The sequence below is a fragment of the Triplophysa rosa genome, linkage group LG2 (genome assembly GCF_024868665.1).
Source record: "Triplophysa rosa linkage group LG2, Trosa_1v2, whole genome shotgun sequence".
Lineage (NCBI taxonomy): Eukaryota > Metazoa > Chordata > Actinopteri > Cypriniformes > Nemacheilidae > Triplophysa > Triplophysa rosa.
Window position 1 is genome coordinate 4,872,728 of NC_079891.1, and position 24,017 is coordinate 4,896,744.

The 24,017-nt window shown below is 36.1% G+C and overlaps 1 protein-coding gene across 4 annotated transcripts; it reads left to right on the forward strand.

Annotated features, from left to right (window-relative positions):
- The first annotated feature begins 1,506 nt into the window (after positions 1 to 1,506).
- On the forward strand, positions 1,507 to 23,484 carry gtf2ird1 (GTF2I repeat domain containing 1). 4 transcript variants are annotated; one of them, XM_057357790.1, is made up of 27 exons: positions 1,507 to 1,934; positions 6,901 to 7,030; positions 7,108 to 7,249; positions 8,995 to 9,162; positions 9,273 to 9,456; positions 9,687 to 9,982; positions 10,351 to 10,446; positions 11,294 to 11,377; positions 11,893 to 12,076; positions 12,595 to 12,620; positions 12,946 to 13,069; positions 14,242 to 14,285; positions 14,364 to 14,444; positions 14,652 to 14,738; positions 17,195 to 17,245; positions 17,318 to 17,383; positions 17,538 to 17,721; positions 19,436 to 19,497; positions 19,912 to 19,974; positions 20,269 to 20,536; positions 20,745 to 20,773; positions 20,873 to 20,920; positions 21,105 to 21,182; positions 21,264 to 21,456; positions 21,603 to 21,640; positions 21,736 to 21,851; positions 22,486 to 23,484. In XM_057357790.1, the coding sequence occupies exons 2-27, from the start codon at positions 6,905 to 6,907 to the stop codon at positions 22,552 to 22,554; spliced, it is 2,907 nt and encodes a 968-aa protein (XP_057213773.1). In that variant the 5' UTR covers positions 1,507 to 1,934; positions 6,901 to 6,904; the 3' UTR covers positions 22,555 to 23,484. The 4 variants fall into 4 exon arrangements, with proteins under 4 accessions (XP_057213773.1, XP_057213768.1, XP_057213790.1 ...); XM_057357785.1 differs by having other exon boundaries at positions 1,508 to 1,913; XM_057357807.1 differs by having other exon boundaries at positions 1,508 to 1,913; positions 17,321 to 17,383.
- Positions 23,485 to 24,017: the final 533 nt, after the last annotated feature.

Genomic DNA, 24,017 nt, shown 5'->3' on the forward strand with positions numbered 1-24,017 from the left:
GACAAAAGGATCTTAGCCAAAATGAAAGGTACTACATGATAGTGATGCTTTGGTTGGATTTAACATCTTTGACGTTGGTTTTCGTTTTTCAGTTGCCAGTGTCTTGAAGTGACATTTTGCTGATGCAAATGCTCATATTTCATAATCGGTACAGGCCCATCATTTTAAATCTAGCTTCTCTTGTATTGCTGGTAGTCAATGGATGTTTTGCATACATGCAATGTGCCATTTAAGCAACGCGTTTGACAAAAGGGATTAATGGATTAGGACTAATGTTTGATCATAAATCAACGTTATATGAATGTGATTATCATTACAAGCAAAAATCATTTGCTCTCAAAGGAAAATTGATAGGGCTGGCCCCAAGATTTGCAGTTGAAATTGCTTCAGATTGCTGTTGGATTCGATAAAAGATGCATTTCATGTCTTTCACTCAAGACTTGCTGTAAAAAAATCAGTAATTAAACATTAACAAAATCAGAACCTTGTAGTGTATTATTTGTTACAAATTTACGACTGGTTCTTAAACTATAGCGCTTTATTTTGCGCTTTATTTTACCAATAGTTCTGGTACTTTGTAGTAGTTTTATTTAAATGTTATGAGGTTGAAGGTCAAAATACTGTAGCTCTATCTAGCTAATATCATCATACAACACTGCATTATTAAAAAAAATCGTTGCATAAGAAAGATGAGTTTAAATGAATTGAAACTTTGACAGTAAACATAGTATCATAATAAAACTACTCCAAAAATTCCCTCACTCTGATGAGTTTAAATGAAGTGAAATTCTTTGAATGACCCATAAGTACAAGTTTTCCACATAGATTTCACTCACACAAATGGCTCCCTCAAAAAATATTGTTATAATATTTGTACTCTTTCTGGTAAAGGTGTTTACAGAGTTTTTGTAATACACTTTCTACATGCTTTGCTACAGTAAGTTGAATGATGTTGAGTGCCGAAACGACAGCAGAGGGCAATATTCTGCTTCTGCTCTAAAAGATTGGTGTAGAACAAGGCAATTGATAAATAACACAAATAAAATAAACCAATTCATGGCACCAATGAAAGTCGCAACACACATTTAAATATAAAATACATTATCATAGTTTCTAAATTAAGTGATTTTAGTTGGACTTCAGAACTGGTTTTAATCCAATAATAGATGGTAAATAAAAACATTAATAAAAGTCAATTATGTGTATATCAACATTAATAATTTATTTATGAAATTTAATTACAAAAACCTACAATGAAGCGTTTTAAGTATAACTAATTATAATTACTGCATTTTACAGTTTGGGGAATTTTTAATCATTAATACGTTGGTTAATTAATTATCAAAATTGTAATAAGCATATTTTGTATTTCTATTTCTTCTCGTTATTAAAACAGAGATGGTTGTAATTAATAAAGATGATTTAAAGGTTATTTTTAACATTCTAGTTGATTAAAAAAATAAAACAAGCACAAATAAGGGTCTGTGAAGAGGGGGCAGAGAGAAATACAGATATGTAAATCACAATGTCAAAAGAGTGAGTTGGATACATGTGTCATGAGTGTCGGCGAGTTTTTCCAGCGGTTCTTTAATCCTGTATGTTAATGACAGCCAATAGATGCTGTTGTTGAGTTGGGCTGGGATTAGCGGAGGCGAATGACTTTCAATTTTACTGGATTACAGAACAAAGAAAGGGGAAAGGGGACACACTCCTCTGTTAAAGAAAACAGAAAGAAAACGGACAAAATTGACGAAATAAATCACGTCGATATATTTTCGACAGACAACCAACGCGAGACACACGTTGGAGATGATGAAATTTAATAAAGTCGCGATCGCTTTTCTTTAGATTGGAATTCAGACCCCGATTGGATTAAACGGAGAATAAACGTATTCCGGGATTGACAGCATAAGGTAATAAAAACGGCCACATTGGTAAGATTTAAATCTCATTCTGCTCATTTATAAGTGAAACAACGTTTGCGATGATCATTCTTGGACACGTGACTTTTTATGGATGTTGAAAAAGTGAAATTACAGATTATAATTCAGGGGGGAGGAGGACGGCTAGGAGAGTTAGCTCACTGGCTATCATGCTAACGCTCCCCACGCGACGCGATGTTTTTGTGCGCGTGTATAGCGACAAGACTCGTTAAAGATAAATAAATAAAAACATTTGCGTTCAGGGTCGTATTGTGGACGCGATCTGACTGTATCTGAGGCGATTCGCGTGTTGTGTTTGTCTGGTAAAAATGGCAACACACATTGAGTGCTAGCAAGTTGCAGAAATAGAGCAGCTCTATTGTTGGCAGGGTGATAAATGATATTTACTGGTTTTATTGGGGACAGTCTGTTGAAGATGATGGTCACGGGGGTCGTAATGGGGACGAATGGACGTGTTCGTCGACGTAGGAAGGTCATGTTTACAATGTCAAATCCACAAATAAGTGACTGCTAATCTGTCTCTACAGTGAAGGCTAGTTCAGTAACGCCAATTTAGATTATGAATCACTCGAGTAATAAAACATCACTTGTCTGTAAAACTTCAGTTCAGTTTTCCTCAAAAGACTTTCAGACTGTCATATTCATTCATAAATACAATGAGACTCCAGATATAATCGTCTTTAATTTAAATATAAACTATTATTGAATGAAACATAACACAGATTATTTACTGTAAGAATGGGCTTTGTTTTCTTTTTTATTCTTTATTTTCTAAATGTTTCAATTTACATGAGTAAACTTGCAGCCAAAATGTAACAGATACTGCTATGGTTAAAACAAATATAATCCATAAAGCTTGTGCACGTGTTTGAAGACATCATTAAGTAATTAGCTTTTGCTAATAAATAAAAACGAAAACTCATAACTGCTATGTTTTTTTGTAGTTCCATGTAAATATGTGCATATATGAGATGAACTAGTACCGTACCGTGTGGCCGTGGTACTTTTTTGTAAGTTTTAGTTACTTGACAGTGATTTAAATTGCTAGTTGATCATAATATCTTTTAACGGACTTTCAATTAAAGTGTAATTTTCTTCAATACTGATTTTAACAAATGACTACCCTGTTGAAAAAAATGGCATATGCTGGGTTAGGTATGTTTTGATGCTGGTTTGACCAGTTTAAACCAGCTAAGGACCAGCACATGGCCATCTTAAACCAGCACATGATCAGTTTAAACCAGCATCAAAACATACCAAACCAGCATATGCTGGTTTTTTCAACAGGGTAGTGACCGATTCCGAAGTGTTGAAACTGCTAGAAATTTTTGCAGAACACATGTCGAAAATTGTGACTCTTTTATCATTTTTTTTTCGATGCATGTAATAATATAACTATATTTCATTTTGTTTTGGCAAGTTTTTATTTTACTTTTACATAAAGGTAAACGCTACATTATTCAACAAAAAATATACAGATCTGTGCCTTCATGCAGTTAATTCGTAAACTATCAGTTGTTATATCATCTTATTTCATGCTATAGTCAAATATCTGATGGCTTTAAATTGACCGAAAAACATCCGATAAATATTGGTGGCCGATAGTGCAGTGTTTTTCTGTTTTTATTAGTCTTGAATTTGCGATCTTTCAAAAAAACAAACATAATCGTTTGTATACCGTGGGAAAGAATCATCCATGGCCGCATCCATATTTTTGTGTCTGCATGATGCAACGTGTTTGCGTGGCCTCCGGGAATATGGCCAGAATGGAAGGAGTTAGGACCAATTAGAAGTCAACGATCAGCCTTTGAGCTAACCGATTTAGACGCAGTTGTGTTTCTGAAGGGATCTGCGAACAGAATCTGTGTAAAGGCTTATTAGGAGATGTATTGTGTGTCGATGGCAGAGCCACAAGCCTCTTAGGGCAAAACCGCTCATAAAAACCCACGATAGCCTTTATTGAGATGCCGGTAATATCTCTCAGTAATTCAAGAAGTACAGGACCGGCTACACTATGCCTCCTCCAGAACAGAGAGTGTGAGATAGCGTGACGAAAAAACGTATTTTGGCAGGGCAGGCTCCGAACAAAGAGGAAGTCATTAATCTAAGCGTTTAAGCCCGTCAGTCTGGACTCCTAGTTTTCCGGCAATTTTTTTAAGAAGTGTCACCAGTTGATTTCTTCGTGTGCTTTTCTTTTTAACCCCGAGAAGTTGTATTTGTTCTAGTTTGTCACGTCCTTTGGCTACTGCCAAGAGAGCTTAACACGGAGTATAAAACGTTATTTTCACACAAAGCTTAATGATGTCACAACTTCTGAAGGCATTCAACTTTGGCATGTAACATCCTGCACCGTTTATAAATGCAGATACGAATGATACTTCAAAAGGTGTGGCTTATTAAAAAGAGGTTTGATATTTTTGCCCTACGATCAGACTAATGATTTTCGCTTGACAGATGAAAACTAGAGAATATTAAAGAGACTAAGGGGTTGGCGGGCACTCTTTATCAACCTCATACAGTTTTTTTGTTGTCATCTTTAAACTTCATCCTAAGACCCTTAATGGATTCCAACATGATACATTATAAAGCAATGGGGGCAATTCCATGCAAATATCAGCCTTACCATGAAAAAAGTTTTTACCATACTGAAAATACATAGCACAGATGTCGACATTTGATGGTCAAATACTCATCTGAGGTCTCGTTTTAAAGTTTCAAAAGCATTTTTTACCTTTAAGCATGTTTTTTCAAAATCAGGTAAGTTCCACTTTCAGAATTGTTACATTCATAACAGTTTATATTCCTCATGCATGGGCATGTGAAAATTAAAATAGAATTAAAATTTAAAATTTTATGTTTTATAAAGATCCATCACTTCTTCATTTGTGGGGTACTATATTCTTGTGTGTGCGTTTAAATTTTACAGAAAGTATGTAGTCTCTCAAAAACAGTGTCACATCCACAACGCATGTTTATTTCCTTTTTTTTTAATAGAAAACGCGTGCATAGACAGTATTTTTCTGATGTTAGATTCTATCAACACGTGTTTAGTAAAATATAAACAGACGGTTCAGAATCGCCCATATCAGGACATGATGAAAAAAAATTAATAATAATTCCAATATGCTTGTTGCTCTTAAGTTTAAAGTCAAGCAGAACAATCTCCTCTAAGTTGCAGCAGGATTTATTGAAGGCTCTTTCCCGTAGATTGTGGAGAGAGAGATTCAGAGGAGTAATAGTAGTACTGGGCTCTCTCTGTGCAGTCTGTGGTTTTGGCTTTGCCCGGAGGCTGGGATAATGGCTCCCAGTGTCTGGAGAGATTAAAGGCCAGAGCTGCATTGTTCACATGCCTCGAGATTAGTTTCCAAGGAAACGGATTGCAGTTGCCATGCGAACGCCAGGCCTGGAATTAGGATTGCGTTATTTATTTATTTATTTGTTTGTTTTATATTCTGTGATTATCATCCTTGCTGTTTTGTTTGTTTTACGTCTTCAAAGATAACCGTCATCTAGACACATGTATAGTCTTTGAGTGTCAAATTGACTTTGCTGAAATCGATATTGGGGGTCGGGGAGGGTCTGTCGAGCGGGACGGGTAAAGTAGTTCACTTTTGAGGTCCGATGCTTCCAGGCGTCGTTTTGCTTCCGAGGAGAACAATTTAAGGATGAAGGGGTTTAAGGCAATAATCTGTGCTAGCTTTAATTGGTTGACAAAGGTTTATCGTAATTAGCTACTTTAGCATGTGTGTGACGGATTTTGGCGTATTAGCTCTGAGGAGGATATTACTATCACTTCCCAAAGCCTCTTATAGGTTTACTATCCTTCAATATGTTACAGCTGAAATATATTAAAAAAAAAGTTAATAGGGGAACTTAAAATGTCTTAACTGTTTTGTTTATATAAAAAACAGGTATATTGATAATTAATTTACACTTACTTTTTACATCATAAATTACTGTTAGTCGTTATATTACCATTGTCTTGGTTGTAAGGGAAGACAGCACGATTAAAATGTAACGTGAATAAAATGAAGCAGTGAGCGATAGACCTAAGCTGGTTCTTTATCTCTTACTGGTTGTCGGCCATTTTGTAGTAGTGTCAGAAACCTGAGTAAATAACTTAAAGGTACAATGTGTAGGATTAAGGAGGATTTATTGACAGAAATACAATATAATATACGTATATAACTATGTCTTCAGAGGTGTATAAAGACCTTACATAATGAAGCGTTATGTTTTTATTACCTTAGAATGACCTATTCCTATCTACATACAGTACACCGCAGGTCCCCTTACATGGAATTCGCCATGTTGTTTCTACAATAGCCCTAAACTGACGATCTGCTCTATAGAGCGTGCTTCGTAAATTTGGTATCTGCTTTGGCAAAGAAGCACAAACGTGACAACATCTTTGCTCTGTGTCAGCCACCGTAGTACAGGGAGGGGTGTAGTGAGCCATTGGTTGCAATTCGCAACCTCACCGCTAGATGCCGCTAAAATCTCCACATAGCATCTTTAATTCGCTATATTCGTTCACCCGTTTTTTTACCCACAATGCGTTTTGATTTTCTGTTCAGTTTTACTTATTTTATCAAAATGTAAATGCTTGCACCACTTCTGAAATTACTTGACTCCTTCCTTTGACCCAAAATCCAGTGTCCTTTTTTTCATTGAATTTCCTGTTCCACTTGGAAATATGTAAATATCATCGAAGTAAATACGTTTTCAAAATTGGAATGTGATTTTTACGAGCTATGGAACTGACTGTACAGTCCCTCACACCCTTGTTTTCGTTCATCTAATAAAACATGGCTTCGTCTGTAGAATATTAGGCTCCATTAGCAATCTAAACAGTGCATTAGCTTTTATGTTAATAAGTAATTATGTTTGTATTCTGAGTAATCTTTCAGACCTGACATTTAATTTTAGTCTGACTCATCCTTCTTTTGTCCTGCAGAAGAATGGCAGAGGTTCGGAAGCTGGCCTGTGATGGCATGAGGACCAACTCTCGGCCAGAGCTCAAAGTTCCACATGTGTCATCCAGACAAGAGATTCTCACCAGCCTCGTGTCAGCGCTGGACTCTGTGGTAAGCACATATGTACTTGCACATACTTGAGTATTACACAGCGGTTTGGTGGCTGATGACTTAAAATGTGTGCGTAGTGCTCTGCCATGTCTAAACTGAACGCTGAGGTGGCATGTGTCACCGTACACGAGGACAGCGTGATCGCCGTGGGAACAGAAAAGGGACGAATCTTTCTCAACTCCAGAAAGGAGATACAGACGGACTTCCACAAGTTCTGTAGTGAGTTCACATGTCTGATGAATGGTTAAATCTGGACAATTCCAAGCTGATATAATTATAACCATGTTGAGGTTGGTAATTAGCTTAATAGCTCCTTAGGAACATTCTTTTTATTTTTCTGATCGAGTCAGCACTAATGTGACCCTTGTGTACCCAGTATGCACCTCCGCGAAAGTAAGACAGTAAACAAAAACCACCTTAAAGGAACAGTTCACCCAACAATGAAAATTCTGTCTTTATTTACTCACCCTCAAGTTGTTCCAAACCTGTATAATGTTTTGTTTCCAATGAACACAGAGAAAGATTTTTGGAAGAATGCTTGTAACCAAACAGTTGTAGGCCACCATTGACTACCATAGTAGGAGAAATTTCTGTATAAATTTCTTTGTTCTGTTGAACACAGATATCTTAGAATGTAGGAAGAGCAAACATTTCTGGGGCACTTTTGACTACCATTGTCATTTTTCCTACTATGGTAGTCAATGGTGGCCAAGAACTGTTTGGTTTCAAGCATTCTTCCAAATATCTTTCTCTGTGTTCATCAGAACAAGTCAATTTATACAGATTTGCAACAGCTTGAGGGTGTGTAAATATTATGACAAAGTTGTTAATTTTGGATGAAGATGTAGCGGACACACAATTATTTTTATTCAGATCGTCTGGATTAGGACAAACACTCAGGTTGTTGATACCTGTTTTAGCTTGTTTTTTTTTCAATTTTCCTGTTTACTTAACATTAGCTTAACATCCATAATCGCTAAGAAATGCATCTGATTGAGGGCTGGTGGACATTATGTAGTTATAATTTTACAGGGATTCCTTGATACAGACCATACACCAGCTAGTCATTCATAAAATGTCCCTAATGTGATAATAATCTGTCCCTGTTTAAAATAAAGACAACTTAATTAATTTTGTTCATCAAAATACAGTGAATTTATGCTTAATAAGCTTCAGTGACAGTTCTGCTTTACAATGACAGTAAATGTCCAGGGCTGGGTTTCCCGAAACCTTCGTATCAATACGTCGTTCTTAAGAATATATCGCTACCACTCTTAAGGTATAACTTAAGAATGACGTAGCGTTAAGAAGTTTTCAGGAAACCCAGCCCAGTGCTATAAGATCCATTTGGAACTTATTTACAGTACTGATAAACAAGAGACGGTGGCTAGCGGATGCTGCTAGTTAGAAGCTATTAGCTGTTTAAAGGGATAGTTCACCCAAAATGAAAAATTCTGTCATCATTTATTCCCCCAATGATGTTTAAAACCTGCAAATGATTCTGCGATGTCTATCAAAAGATATTTTGAGAAATGTGGTTTTGTGTCCATATAATGAAAGTCAATGGGGTCAATGATGTTTGGTTACCAACATTCTTCAAAATATCTTCTTTTGTGTTCTGCAGAAGAAAGTCATACAGGTTTGGATTGGCATGAGGATGAGTAAGTTATGACAGAATTTTCATTTTTGAGTGAACTGTCCCTTTAAAACGTCAGTGCTGTAGACATCAAACAGAACAAAATAAAACTGTGCAAATTTACGTAAATGCTAAAAAGTAAAAAAAAAGCTATTTTAAGCTCAAAAATGAACACAATGCTAACATTAATTTATAACAAAAAAGATAATATCACGTCACGTGTAGTCACTGCATATGGCTGTACTGACATAAAGATCTCAATGCGCATATAATAATGCAAATTTCAGTGACTAGTTCCCTCTACAGTAACACGTATTGTTCCTCACAGAAGTGTCTTGTCTTCAAGCGAACTCCCACGCTAAAGCTCCTGACGTGGACTGCAGCAGGACAGGCAAAGACTGCGGCCAACAGGCCAGACAGAGAACCTTAACCGACTCTCACTCCAACATCTTCGTCTTGAGGAAGATGGTGGAGGAAGTCTTCAGTGTACTGTACAGTAAGAACCCAATACTTTATACTTTTGTGTTCTTCACGTTACTGCAAGCAGTGGATGTGGAATAATGGGCTAAAATTCAAGTTGATCCAATGAGCTGTGACGCGTTTCAGGTGAGGCTGTTGGGAAGAGCAGCCTGGTCCCTGTGCCTTATGAATGGATTCTGAAGGATCCCAGCTCGCTGGTTGTCTACGGCCTTCCTGACGGTGTTACTTTGAGAAAGCCTTCAGAATACGACACCAAGACCTTAATGAAGATCTTAGAGCAAAGTAATCGAATCCGCTTTATAGTCAAAAGGTTAGTCTTGCAATTTGATATAAAAAACTACTGTAAATGATCGAATTGCTACATTGAGATAACAAGATTTTCTCCAAAACACATTTGCATGAGGTGTTGATTTACATTATACTTCATTTGAAAATGCTTTCATACATAGTGACATTACACATTTGATAAAATTCCGACATTCCCACGATCTTGTCGTTGCTAGTGCCTCACGTTACTGTTTACTGTTTTATTTTCAATAGAACGCCAGAGGAACCCTCACGGGATGCCAAATCCTGTCCGGAAGTCAACCATCACTCTTCGACCTCAAAAAGCTTAAGCAACCACGCCACTGTTAAACCCTCTGTTCAGGAAGCGTCTGCTAGCAACTCTATGCTCTCCAGCTTCCTGTACGGCATGCCCATGTCCTCCCAGCCCCACCCAGACAGCAAGATGGACCTGAAGCCCACATCCCTGCACAGCATAGGTAAAGAGAGGCTGGGTATGTGGGCATCCTCTGAAGAGAAAGCCGTGCAGGCCAAGGAATGTGCTGACAATGGTAAGAACCACCTTCTGTTTTACTTTTAAAGTAATATATAAAGATTGATATGCTGTATTTGCATATCAATCTTTATATATGGAAACAGTTTCTAATGCACACACATATTTGACATATTACGTATGTAAAATTTTTTTTTAAAATTATTATTACTGTATGTTCTTAAAGAAACCATAAAATCAAAATAGGAGTAGTCCATGTCTCTAAGCATTAAAAAGATAAGTCTTTTCCTAACTTCCTGTTTCAACAGGAAATACATTTTATAAGGTCTTTTGTGTTGTGTCATACATGTAGGTGCTGAAGCATCATTCATTGGAAACTGTTCTTGTTTATGCGCTTGTATCTGAGAGCATGTATGTCTCTTCCAGGCGAGCGAATAGGGCTGGCAGGAGATCTTGCCCAGAGTCCTCCCAGCATCCATGTCTCCAAGCGCCTTCTGTTTTCTATAGTGCATGAAAAATCAGGTGGGCGACAGACTGTACACAACTATAACAGCGTCTGGCCAAAGACAGGACTGGGCTTCTTTTCAGGAGCTTTATGGGGTCACAAACAATGTGCCTTTCGGAACTAGAACAAAATGCAGGAGTTTGTTCGCTTTATCAGAAAACTGTTACGAAGATAATTTTTAATATTGTTTTGTAATTATAAAATTTAATGTATGTTTAAAAAAAGAGCAACTAATAAAATGATTAGATTTAAAAGTGTGAGAAGAGATAAAAGTGAAAGTGAATTATGCGTGCAGATATAATGTAGGTTTTTATATTGTTGTCTATATTTAAATAGTTGTTTTTCACAATTGTATAATTGTACAATACATAATTATATGTTGATAATACACAGCCATTAAAGCAACAAACTGCAATCTGACCTACACAAAACTACTTAATCTAAATAGTATACACGTGAATACACAGATGAACAAAATGTGCACAAAAATCTCTGTTTTTCGTATTCGTGCTTGAGTAAATAAATCAGTCTATTGATGGAGCACACAGTTTATTTAGTATTAGCGGTATGTGTTTAGATGTAGCTTTAGTTGTACGAGAAATAAAGAGGGCGATAGTGTGGGCGATAGCAATGGGATTTTGGCCAGATCACCTGGGCTACCAACTTCTGTTCCTCGCGAAAGACCAGCATGAAATCTTCAGTCACTGTTGAGAGTCAGGACCTGCCGTAATTGTCTCTTATGTCTAACATACTGGTCAAACTGGTATTATTTATATAACAAATACATCAATTATGGCATTATTGGAAACACATGAAATAATTATTAAGGGCTACTTGGTTATTGTTTTTTGATCTTGTGCACAGAAAAATGGGACTCATTTATCAGGGAGACGGAGGACATCAACACTCTTCGAGAATGTGTTCAGATCCTCTTTAACAGCAGATATGGTGAGATAAAGCAGCAACGCCAAATTCACAACACGTACAATTCATAAGTGCAAATCGATAATAAACAGCTACTAAAGGGATAGTTTACCCCAAAAATGAAAAGTCTGTCATCATTTACTCACCTCTTGTCATTTCCAACCTGAATTACTTTCTTCTGCAAAACACAAAAGAAGATATTTTGAAAAATGTTGGTAAAGAAAACCGTTGGGCCCCATTGACTTGCATTGGTTTTGTGTCAATACAATAGAAGTCGATGGGGGCCAATGGTTTTTGGTTACTAATGTTCTTAAAAATATCTTTGTTTGTGTTTTGCTCAAGAAGGTGAGTAAATGATGACAGAATTTTAGTTGTGAACTACTCCTTTAGAGGTGAAGTGTGTTGTAATATTTTTATTATAAAACACTCCAGAAATAACACTCACTTTGCCATTAACTCGAATTTAACTCAATTTCTTGTAAGTAAAAGATGTCTTCGATTTATTAAAAACGTATTAATTAGAAATCTGTTACTTTTAGCTGAGGCATTAGGTCTGGATCACATGGTTCCTGTGCCGTACCGGAAAATCGCCTGCGATCCAGAGGCGGTAGAAATCATTGGAATTCCAGACAAGATTCCCTTCAAGAGGCCATGCACTTATGGAGTGCCTAAACTGAAACGGATCCTGGAGGAAAGGCACGCGGTCCGCTTTGTTGTCAGAAGGTGAAAAGCTTTCAGTAGTGAATAGATAGTGACGTGACTAGAGGCATCTTCTGATCAATTATCATACAAATTTAGCAAGTAGTGAGCTTTATACCTACATTAGTTGAACCCGCAGCTTAGTTATATTGCTGCGATTTTTGCAGCTCTTCCAATTTCCACACATATCTGATAGCGATGTAAAAGATTTAACTAATGATAACCTTTCAGTTTTTGTCATGTAATTAACTGTGCAGCTCATTGAAAAGGAATCCAGACATTGGTTCTGGATATACTGAGTTTTTAATTTACTTTATGAGAATAAAAAGCTGTCTTTGCCATCTGGCAGAGCAGCGCGAGGCATCCAAAGTGAAGCGTCATGCTGGTTGTGGTAACCGCTGCCATACACGAGCCAGCATAATTTGGCATAATGAGGAAAACTCCCGCTGTTCAGTACCAGGCATGCGTAGACAGCATTTTAGCGTTTCAATATGTTTCAAGTGGAATCACAAGAACTAACAGTTCTCTTTTATTCCTCACAGAATGTTTGATGAAAGGATTTTTACGGGTATGTATTTTTCAAACACAAAGTGCATGTTTATTTGCTTTTAATGTAAGGAGCTATATCATCTGACCCTTGAAAACAATTCGTTATTGGTATAACCCAGGACTATTCATTTCCATTTTTAAAGAGCAACTTCCAGCAGTGTTTAGCGCCAACTTTAATGCTAGGTCATTTCTAAGAAAGCTCTTCAGAGTACTTAAAAATCACAGGGTTGAAACGAAACTCTGCAAGCACATTTTTACATTCGCAAAGCATTTTTAAAGTGAAATACAGTGGAATATTCTACATGTATATATTTGTATTGAGGTTTTTTTTCATTCTTTGTAAGCCGCTGGTAAAGTAGCTAAGGAGGAGGGCAAACAGGATGGCTCCGCCCTTGAGGATGGTTTCCCAGATGGGCTCAGGTTGCCAAGCTCCTCCCTAGAGCTGGTCAACAACACTCACAGCAGCAGGTAAGAGTTTACTTTTCCAGTCATAACAAAAGGGCAGTGTCAGATTGTTATTAGTGTGCATTTGTATTTTCTTAGAGAGTGTTCAGACCAAACGCGAATGAAGCATTAAGCGCGAGTGATTTACATGTTAAGTCAATGCAAAGACGCGATAGACCTACTTGCGGCGCGAATGAGGTGGCGTGAATGACGCGATTCGCGCGAATTGAGCGTTTCGGGCGTTTGACGCGTGATTCGCGCGAGTTGAAAAATCTGAACTTTGGCGAAAATTCGTGCCGCGTTAACCAATCAGGAGCTTGCTCTAGTAGCGACGTGCAGCGTCTGGGCACGAAGGCAGCCCATAGAAACAGATAAGCAGCGCAACTGAAGTCTATTTGAATTATAAACAGAGAGCGTCTTTGCAATAACTAATCACATATTTAAAAACTAGAAGTTGTTGAAAGTGAAAATGAAACTTACATTTATACAAAACTATGCTCCAACGGGCGTTTCGGCCGCCATTTAATTTTTTCGAGCTTGCGTCTGTTGTGAATTTCACGCGCGAATGAAGCGAGTAAACTCAAAATGTTCAAGGGTCCAACTGTGCGCGAAAAAAGTCGCGTTTGGTCTGAACACACTATTAGGGGTGCCTTGAAATTTTGGTAATTTTTTGTCTTTAAATACTTTAAAAACCATTTTCAAATTTTGAGTGAGAAAACAACTTCAACAGACCTGATTACAGATATACAACTTGGAACAGACCACAGCCATAATAACAAAAATATATAGACTGTATATAAAAATTGAAATTATAATGATATATTTATGTTATATATTTTGTTATACTTTAATATATATATATTCTTTTAATATTCTTTTAATATATATTATATTAATAATATTAGAATTTCTATGTTATAATTAAATTAAATTGTCAATTCAATTTTAAAACAAAAAAGTAAAGGAAATTAACATTAAAACCTTTAAAAATGAAAACAAATGTAAGTTATTCCAAACAAATGGAATAATTTAACATTTATTTAGGAAATTTAACATATGGAAATTTAAAATCCTAATATTTTTTCACTGATGTATACAGAATGTTTTGTTATGGTAAGGTAATGAGTAAAAAAGGAAAAGCAATGCTTTTGTATGCAAGAATCTGATGAAAATCTTGCAAATGTTTCTTGTTTCAGATCGACTAGCTCTTGTGTTAGTCCTTTGGCTGAGTGCGAAGCAGGTACATTTTGAACATCACCCACTCATTGTTATAGTTTAAGACAAAATTTTAAATAAATCGGCGTGTCTTACTTTTCAGGGCCATCCGGGGACTGTCTATCCATTAAGAAGATTAAAACAGAACCCCCAGATGGTGAAATCATTCAAGTGACAGTGCCAGGTATGAACGGTATCACATCCTGGCATGACTTACCAACCAATATTATTATGGCCTAAATTTGTGTTCTACTTTTTATGTTCCAATCAAATCCAGATAAAACATCACCTCCCGCCTACGTTTTCTCTTGCCAAATTTTCTAAATATGTTTAATATGGATTTTAAATGTTTTTCATCTAATTATCTGTCTCACTTATTGTCCACACTTAGAGTCCAGTGCTTCTACAGAAGAGCCAAGCGAGCCCCAGACTGAACGAGTGACCCCTGACCTCTGTCGTTTATTGGAGCCTGAAGCAGGTAACAGCAACCTGGTCTGTCCATTTGTGGATTTGGACATTTATCTGTTCTCTTGCCTCCAGGGGGATGTCCACAATCCCAAAAAAGTCTTTAATATTGCCCTCTCAAAATTTTCATCCAGTTACAAATCCCTCTACAGCCCGATCTACACCTTCCCATCCACAGCTGTCCCATAATCCATATATACATTTGCTGTCCATCCATGCAAATCTCAAGTTTATTCTCGTAAGACAACTTACTTCAAGGAGATATTGTCTCAATATGACGCTAAAGGGCTTTTTTATTCAGAATAAAAAAATTCTATTCATTTCTGCAAAATATAATGTCCAAAAATATAATAAATACTATGATAAGAAAAGCATACAGGTTTTAGCAATATATAGGGGATAAATGATAACACAATTGACATTTATAATTTTCTATTTACATGTTGTTTACGCAAATAGAATACTCTGTATCATCATTATTATTAAAGGTATACTTCACCCAAAAATGAAAATTCTGTCATCATTTACTCACCTTGTTCCAAATCTGTATAAATGTCTTTGTTCTGATGAACACAGAGGAAGATATTTGGATGAATGCTCATTACCAAACAGATCTTGACCCCCGTTGACTCCCATAGTAGGAAAATGTATTATTTTTTGTTCTGTTGAACACAAAAGAAGACATTTTGAAGAATGTAGGACAGCAAACATTTCTGGGGTACTTTTGACTTCCATTGTATTTTTTCCTACTATGGGAGTCAATGGGGGGCAAAATCTGTCTGGTTATAAGCATTCTTCCAAATATCTTTCTCTGTGTTCATCAGAACAAAGACATTTATACAGATTTGGAACAACTCGAAGGTGAGTAAATGATCACAGAATTTTCATTTTTGTGTGAAGTATCCCTTTAATGTTTAGAAATCAATGGTGGAATAAACAGTTTTTTACACACATTTCAGTCTTGAGAAACCATGTCTTAGATCTCTCTGAAAGGAATTGTACAGAAGTACAAAAACCTCTGTGAAGAACGCAACAGGACCACAACACTGAGATGAACTAAAGCCATTTAAACCACTTTGTTTTATATAAAAATAAGTTTCATGGTAAGATAAGAGTTTTACATTACTTATTTCAATTTCAAACCCAATATCCCAAACTTACCCGATCAGTAGCCAAACCCGTGCTCCATGGTGTGTTAGTTCTCCCTCTACAACAAACCCACATCCGCTAGAATTGAATCCATGTAGACCCCCAGTCTTTGCCCCTTAATGTAGTAAAATACTGAGAGTTGATATGAACACTTAACAGCTGTGGTATTTTTTTCAAGATATGTTTAGCATGGTTTTTATGATCATGTATAAAAAAATATTAGAAAATAGGGATGCACCGATATGTAAATTTTGGCTGATAACTGATAATTCTTCAATACTGAAACCCGGTAACTGATATATTGACCGATATACAGTATCTAAATATTAACATAACATTTTCTGAGCCCTAAAGGCAGAAAGTGGACAACTGCTTTTATTCTAAAACACTGTCTGCAGAAAACAAGGTAACATTTTTTATTTTTAAGATACCGAAATGCACCATAATATATTGCGCATCCCTATTAGAAAATATAAAAAAATATGTTCTCCAGGTCTGGAAAAGTCCTAAAGTTATGCATTCAAAATGAATTGAAGTCTTTATTTGGTTATTAAAAGCAACTAAAACGATTATGTAAACTCGTGGAGCAGGGTAACTCTGCTTAATAAACAATATATAATAACGTCGCTGTCCTTCTGAAACCTTGTATGTCCAAATTCACTGTTTTTGAGGAAATGGAAAAAACACTGTTCTTTTTCAGTGATTGCATACTGTGTTGTCAAAGTTCACAAGCACTTTTTTATTGGTTAGATATTTGCAAATCCCAGTGACAAACATAAAGGGTGACTAATAATAATGATTTAATACTGCAAAAAAAATCACAAAATACGGAGATGCAAGGTTTCAGATATACAGCAGCGATATAATGAATTATTTGTAATGTAAATATAATTATATTTGTAAATATAACGTAAACCCTTATTTTTGTATAAAAATCTATTTTTTAATTGCATTAATCTTTTTCAATGTATTAATATTTCATTAAATATTAAAATAATTGTATTATTTGCAACAGTTATCATAATATTTGATTTTAGCACAATATACACATGATAAACCTTCTGCAGTGTGTTGAAGTGTTCATAGCGACTCACAGTTTGCACATTTTGACTCAGAATTAATAATACTCAATACATTTGTTATGTTGAAGTCTGCATTACACAAATGGTCACTGGAGTAAAACCCCAGGTGAGTTGAATCATCACAATATCTCCAGCAAAGCGTGTGGAAAGCACATGTTCTTGATCAAATCATACACATGGGAATACTTCCCGTGTACTACGCGGATGCTAACGTTACATTTCACTTGTATCTCTGCAGAAGATTTAGCATCTAAGACTACGCCGCAGGGGCTCAAAAGAGCTGTCGAAGGTAAAACTCAATTTTGAAAGTTTGTCTTCAGATATTTTTGGCTGTTGGTGTGATTGTCCTCCGTTTCCCCAGAAGACATCGGAGAGATGATCCTACAGTTGAGAAAGCAGGTGGAGAGCCTGTTCAGCTCCAAGTACAGTGAGTCATGGGCTTACTCAACCTCCAATTTACAATCAACTGTGGCAACAACATCTAAAATTTCCAGTTATATTTATCCAACCAATCAGATTTCACCAAATTAAATGTTCATACGTGTTGTGCCGATTTCTTTAAAAAAACTGTCTTGTTGTAGGTGAAGCTCTTGGTCTGCCCGAGCCAGCTAAAGTGCCATACTCCAAGTTCCAGATGTATCCAGATGACCTGTTCATCACAGGGTTGCCAGAAGGGATGACTTTTCGAAGACCAAACTGTTTCGGGGCAGTAAAATTGAGGAAGATTCTTGCTGCAAGCAGTCAGATCCAGTTTGTTATAAAAAAGTGAGTCCATTTTTAAGCTCTATTGACCAAGGGCTTAAGTTTGATTTTGACATTGGTGGGGACATAAAATTGGTTTGCAGATCACTAAAGTTTACTGCCGTTTACTTGACTTATTTAATATAATATTTTAACAATACTTTCTATAGTTTTCTACACTGTTCTTCATTGTTGTCACTCTCACTCTCTCAATGTTATACTGCCTATTGCTGTCTACAGCGGGATCAGTTTCCTTAGAAATACACCAGAATATACTATTAGCCACTCAGTATCAACTACTGTATGTTCAACTGCATCTACTGTCTGGCTAAAAACTACATATATAGGTACATATTCATGCCTATATTTTGAAAACTGCTATGACTCTGTCTCCTCTCCACCAATAAGCTGGTGTGTGGTGGGTGTTCTGGCGCAATATGGCTGCCGTCACATCATCCAGGTGGATGCTGCACATTGATGGTGGTTGAGGAGATTCCCCCTTCCATGTAAAGCGCTTTGAGTACCCAGAAAAGCTTTCTACCGGAAGTAGTAGACCATCCGGGAATCTTTGGAATACTCTTTTTAACTACGATTTGGGACATACTAATTCTACTTTCGAATACTATTAGGATGGATAGTATGCGGATTGGGACCCAACAAAAGACACAGCTTTGCTTTGGTGCTTAGTTTGGCAAAGCCAATCATAAAGCGACGTGGGTTAGTGAGGCGGGACTCAAGAAAGGCAAAGCCAATCCTATAAGCGATGTGAGCTACGGAGGCAGGACTCATTGCAGATAACGAAACTTAACCATTTGTGTACCTGCGCTACTTTTACAGAAGATTTTTAATTTCAATTAAATGATTCTTGGATAAATAAATGTAGATTAAAATAAGGATTAAGTAAAAAACACAAGACACAGACGGACATCAGAGGTTATATATATATGTGCGTAGATTAATTGTTTGGTCGAAATTATCGGTAGGGACAATTTAGTGTTCTCTGGATCAACGTTGGTAAGGACCCAAATCGACGCCCTTGCTATTGACACATTTGTCTGTGGCATGTAGTCAGTTACAGACTATTTTTATTTGTTTTCAAATTTGTTAAAACCAAGTGCAAATGTCATTCACGATTCCTTACCGCATTGGTGATGAATAACCAGAAATATAGCCAGGCGATTTTTGTGCTAATGTATTCATGTGCTTTAACAAAAATACTTGAGTATGAGAGCATTAGAACATATGTTTTAAAAGCATCTCGGATATGAACTTCAGAAGCAAAATTTGTGAGAATTTGGAATTTAATATGTTTGAATCAGTCTTGCCTGTCCACTTTTAATGTTTTGATGCAAAACTTTTTTGTATCATCTGATTCAACTGTCATCACTAAAAATGACTCCACAATGCAATACGTTAATACTATTATATATTACTACATCGTTATTATGTTGATACACATAAATAAAAAAATATTTAATTGAGAAAATTTAGAATTTAGAATGATTATTTTAATTGTTTCTTTATTATAAATTTTGGGTGTACCTGTTAAGTCATTTCCAGTTTAATTAACCACAAAGTCTGTTTGGTCTACATTGTAAAGGATGATGGACAAATTGTCTTTAAAATAATTTAATAGAAAATATATACACATTTTTAGATATAACTGTGCTAACTACATCATCCAGTCCGGGTATGATGCAGTAATAATGACAGTGTGCTTTTTTTCTGTCTTCATCAGGCCAGAGTTGTTGACAGAGCAGGTTAAAAACGAGTCTCTCTCTAAATCAACCTCTGACTCAGGTAAGCTAAAGTCATGCTGTTTTTTTTCCATTTTGTGATCGGAAAAAAAACGAATAAAATTATTTAAAGAGGCTTTATGTCAAATTTACAAATCCTCGTTATTAGCGGCACCGGTGGCCATTAAGTGAACTGCAGCCAGTAGTTTATTGCTTGTTCACACATTCCATAGAGAGCAACAATAATTTGTTTGTTTGTTTATTTATTTATATAGCACATTTAAAAGCAACTCTTGTTGCACCAAAGTGATTGAACATCATTCACCTAAATCCTTTCAACAGATTAAAATGGCACTCTCATGATTTTCCTGGCAAAACTGTCTCAAGTCCTTTACATAAAAATATGTCTACAGAGAATCTAGAAAGTGAAGAAAGGTCTTGTTTTTTTTCGTTTTCCCATTTTTATTATGTTCCGCAGAGACGGACTCCAAAGACCAATCAGATGACCCTGGACCCGCCTCCAAGAGACCAGGATTCTCAGGTAACACCTTAAAGAAGTTATCAACTGCTGTACACTGTAGTGATGTTATAGTATTCTATCTTAAAGGGTCAGTTCACACAAAAATTAACATTTTGTCATCGTTTATTTACTTTTACCTCTATGACTTCGTTAGTGGAGCACCAGAGAGGAAGTAAATCTCGACAGAATTTTGAGTGAACTATCGCTAAATGAAAAAGATTCATTTGAGTCAGACATATGCCAGTTGATTTTGAAAACATCCTCCAGTCTCCTATCGCTAAACCGTTGGCATTTGTACCGTTGCTCTGCCCGCAGACAGTTTAGAGGCCAAGCTCTCCCGTATCGACTTGGCGAACACACTGCGAGAGCAGGTCCAAGACCTGTTCAACAGGAAATACGGCGAGGCACTGGGCATTAAGTATCCTGTGCAAGTGCCTTACAAGAGGATCAAGAGTAACCCCGGCTCAGTGATTATTGAGGGCCTGCCCCCTGGCATCCCCTTCAGAAAGCCCTGCACCTTCGGCTCACAGAATCTAGAGAGGATATTAGCCGTGGCAGACAAGATCTCTTTCAGCATCACAAGGTGAAGACCTGTGGCGAGCTACTGGAGTTCATGAGTCTCCAACTTTGACTTTGCAGAACTACTGCTCGAGTTTGTTTCTTATGTATTCATGTGTATAATAATTCATTATGAAATATTTTTATATTAAATGCTTTTATTTTTGAAGTCTATTAAATTGCAGTATAAGATATTTAAGTTTAATACCTCAGTGGTGTTTTTTATTTTTCAGGCCTTTCCAAGGACTCATTCCAAAGCCAGGTATGCATATTCTAAATCAAAGATTCGCATTCCTTTTATAAACTCATTTAATAGCTTTCTTGGAATAAGCTTTGTTTTCTAATATTTTCCATTTAACAGCACCTCGGAGAATAACCATATTGAAGAAAGGTTACACCCCAATAAATGGTAAGAATCGTTTATTATTACAGTTCCCTAAATGTACTTTGATACTTATCATAGCAAAACAAAATGTAATGTTACAGCCATTTTCTTGCAATTACATGAAGTCTTCCAGCGTAAGTGCCGATATTTGTTCAGAATCTAGCACAAAAAGATGATTTAAATCTCGAAACTTTTTGCTATTCAACAGAAGAAGACGAGGTCAATCGAATGGGAGAGAAAGTGATATTAAGGGAACAAGTTAAAGAGCTCTTTAATAAGAAATATGGTAAGCCAATACTCTCCCTATATTCCTTTAAATGTACATTTTTCGAATAGTTTCTAATACTTGTTCATTTCTTGCGTTCAGGTGAAGCTTTAGGTTTGGATCGCTCGGTCCTTGTTCCATATAAATTAATCCGCGCCAATCCCGGCTCATTGGAAGTGACTGGACTTCTGGATGATATTCCATTCAGGAATCCGAATACTTATGACATCATTCGATTGGAAAAAATTCTGCAGGCTCGAGATGAAATTACCTTCAATATCAAAACCCCACTACAGTAAGCGTGAGCTGTTATCTTGAGCTGTTGTTACATTGAGCTGTCATCGTACTGTTTTATAGAATAAATATATTAATTAATTAATTAATTATATAAAACATTATGTGCATGCTTTTCACAATCTCATTGATGTTGTTCTTGTTCAGACCTTTTACAGAATTGTGTACCCAGTCTTGTAATACAGGTAAGAATCATCTTTTTTTGCGGATGTGTTTACTTTAGAAAAATACAATAATTGGTGAAAATGTTACATGAAAATGTTTACCTCCTTTTTCAAAGAATGTAAAGAAGTGTCCACCAATCGACGCAAACGTAAACGTGTTCTTGACAACAGTCAAGCGTCCGTGCCCACTGGAGCAGACTCGGCACTATCAACCAATCAGATTCCTGTCATGGTATGCAAACATTTCTAATTCCACTTTCTTTTTTGTAACATGACATCAGTGGAATAAGAAAGTTTCTTCAGAGGCAGATCAAGTTATTATATTTTGAGAAAAGATTATGAAGACAATTTTTAGTATACAATAGTAACTTCAACTGATTACTTCTACTAAGAGCAGGGACTTTTATATAAAAAGTAAAAGTATTTTACTTTGTTTACTTAAAACCTTAAAAGTTACTACAGTTTTGTTTTTAGTTTTACAGTAGTTTTATTAATATTGTAAATTAGCTTTTATTTTTAGCTGGTTAGATAATGTTTTGCAATTTTGTTATATGCAGTTGTCATTTTATTATTTATTTGTTTTTTATGTTGCTATATTAAGAATAAGTAAATAGTTATTTTTTATATGTTTTGTTTATATTATTTTAGTGGCCTAAACTTATTTCAGTTTATTTCTGAGGCGACATTTCAATATCAGTTTTTCCCCCAAAAATTAGGCCGATATTTTATTTTATTTCAACAGAAATGTTTTCAAAGTTTTAATTTGAGTAAACTAGAATAACATTGCTCTAAAAGTGTAATTGTATGAGTGTATAGATAATACATTTACTCACAATCTGTTCCCTGTTTTTGTATTTTGTATTTAGCAGTGGCCCATGTACATGGTGGACTATAGCGGAGTGAATGTTCAAGTTCCCAGCAAGGTCAAATACTAGACAACAGTCTGATGCCATACGGTGGACCTGCAACATAAGGGACCATTTAAACCTGACATTAATGAATGCTAAATTCAGCTTTTTCCAGTTTTGCGGCCGACCCCGCAACCCACGTTTGGGTCACGAGCGTGTCGGCGGATCTGTAAGGTGTGACCTGATGCAGTTGTTTCTAAAGATGGAGAAAAGCCCCAGCAGTAAATCAGACTTTCTGCCAGTGCTTTATTACTTCAAGAGGCTGTTTGTAAAAGGAGTTGCCATTATTATCGGAATATGAGATATTAATTGTATTGCATTGCCTCCAGGATTTGCTATGGAAGGTTCTGGAAACAATCATGGTTACCATTTCAAAGAATGGGATTTGGGATTTGTCTTTCCCAAATATGACTAATCGCTCTTGGGATACACAGCCTGGTAACGCGTGTACTGCATCCAGTACGTATTCTGTAGTTACCTGGCTGTCATGCCTTGCAAATGTTTGTATTGTTATTTATTTATTTATTTAATAAAAAATTTGTATATGCAGGGAATGTAAACTACCACTTTCAGTTTACAGTCTAAAATACTGAATGACACGACTAACGAGGCTCAAAACAACTAGCTACTGTATGTATATTCAGAGAAAAACCTTTGCTTCAGGTTTCGGTATCTCGAGCTGGAGTATCCTAACACGATAGCACTAACTTATATTCAAGCGAGATACTTCTTTTTGTATTATTTTAGCTTTGTAAGTTACTCTTCAGTTCATTAAGCATAACGGCAAAGTGAGGTGTTTTATGGAGAAACCATCATGAATGTATTGTTCGTAAAGGAAAGAATGCTATAATGTTACTCTATAATGACTGTCTCTGGAATCGCCAGTATTTATATGCTGTACCTTAATGCCATTTAGGCCTTTCAAATAAAATGTGCTGCCTTGCTTTTATTGATTTATTCGTGTGATCCAGAGGTCCTGACTAATGTGTTGCAATGCCTTTGCTATGGGCTGTGTATTAAGCATTTCTTATTTAATAGTATTTGAATGATTTAGAACCATATTAGCCTTTTATATATCTTCTCTTTAAGATGCAGTAATGTAATCAGAATAACACAGTGAACAATGTATGTTCCCAAATCCTCAGATTATCATTAGCACCATCTGCTGGGTTGATGCCTGAATTAAACTGCACATTAACAGAGTGTACTACTTGCAGCTTAGCGTTGTGCCAGAATTGTAATAACTGCTTTATTTCCTATAGCAGTAATTACACAAAAATATAATTTGAACAAAATATTATATTTGTTATCTTTTAACTCTGTAACTATATTCTGTGCTTTTAACGTTTATATTTTATGAGTGTATGCATATTCATCAAAATTAATAGTTATAATAGAAATATAATGGCACGGTGGTTTGGGGAGTAGTGTAGGAGAAATTAAGGACTTTTATTTTGTTAATATTACGTGCGTTTAAACAAGACCTTTAT

Excerpts from the sequence above, each read along its gene's own strand:
- gtf2ird1 (XM_057357790.1), top strand. The coding sequence starts at position 6,905 with ATGGCAGAGGTTCGGAAGCTGGCCTGTGATGGCATGAGGACCAACTCT. Across the intron at positions 11,378-11,892 it reads CCTCTTTAACAGCAGATATG|CTGAGGCATTAGGTCTGGAT; the intron begins GTGAGATAAAGC and ends TGTTACTTTTAG. Across the intron at positions 17,384-17,537 it reads CCTGTTCAGCTCCAAGTACA|GTGAAGCTCTTGGTCTGCCC; the intron begins GTGAGTCATGGG and ends GTCTTGTTGTAG.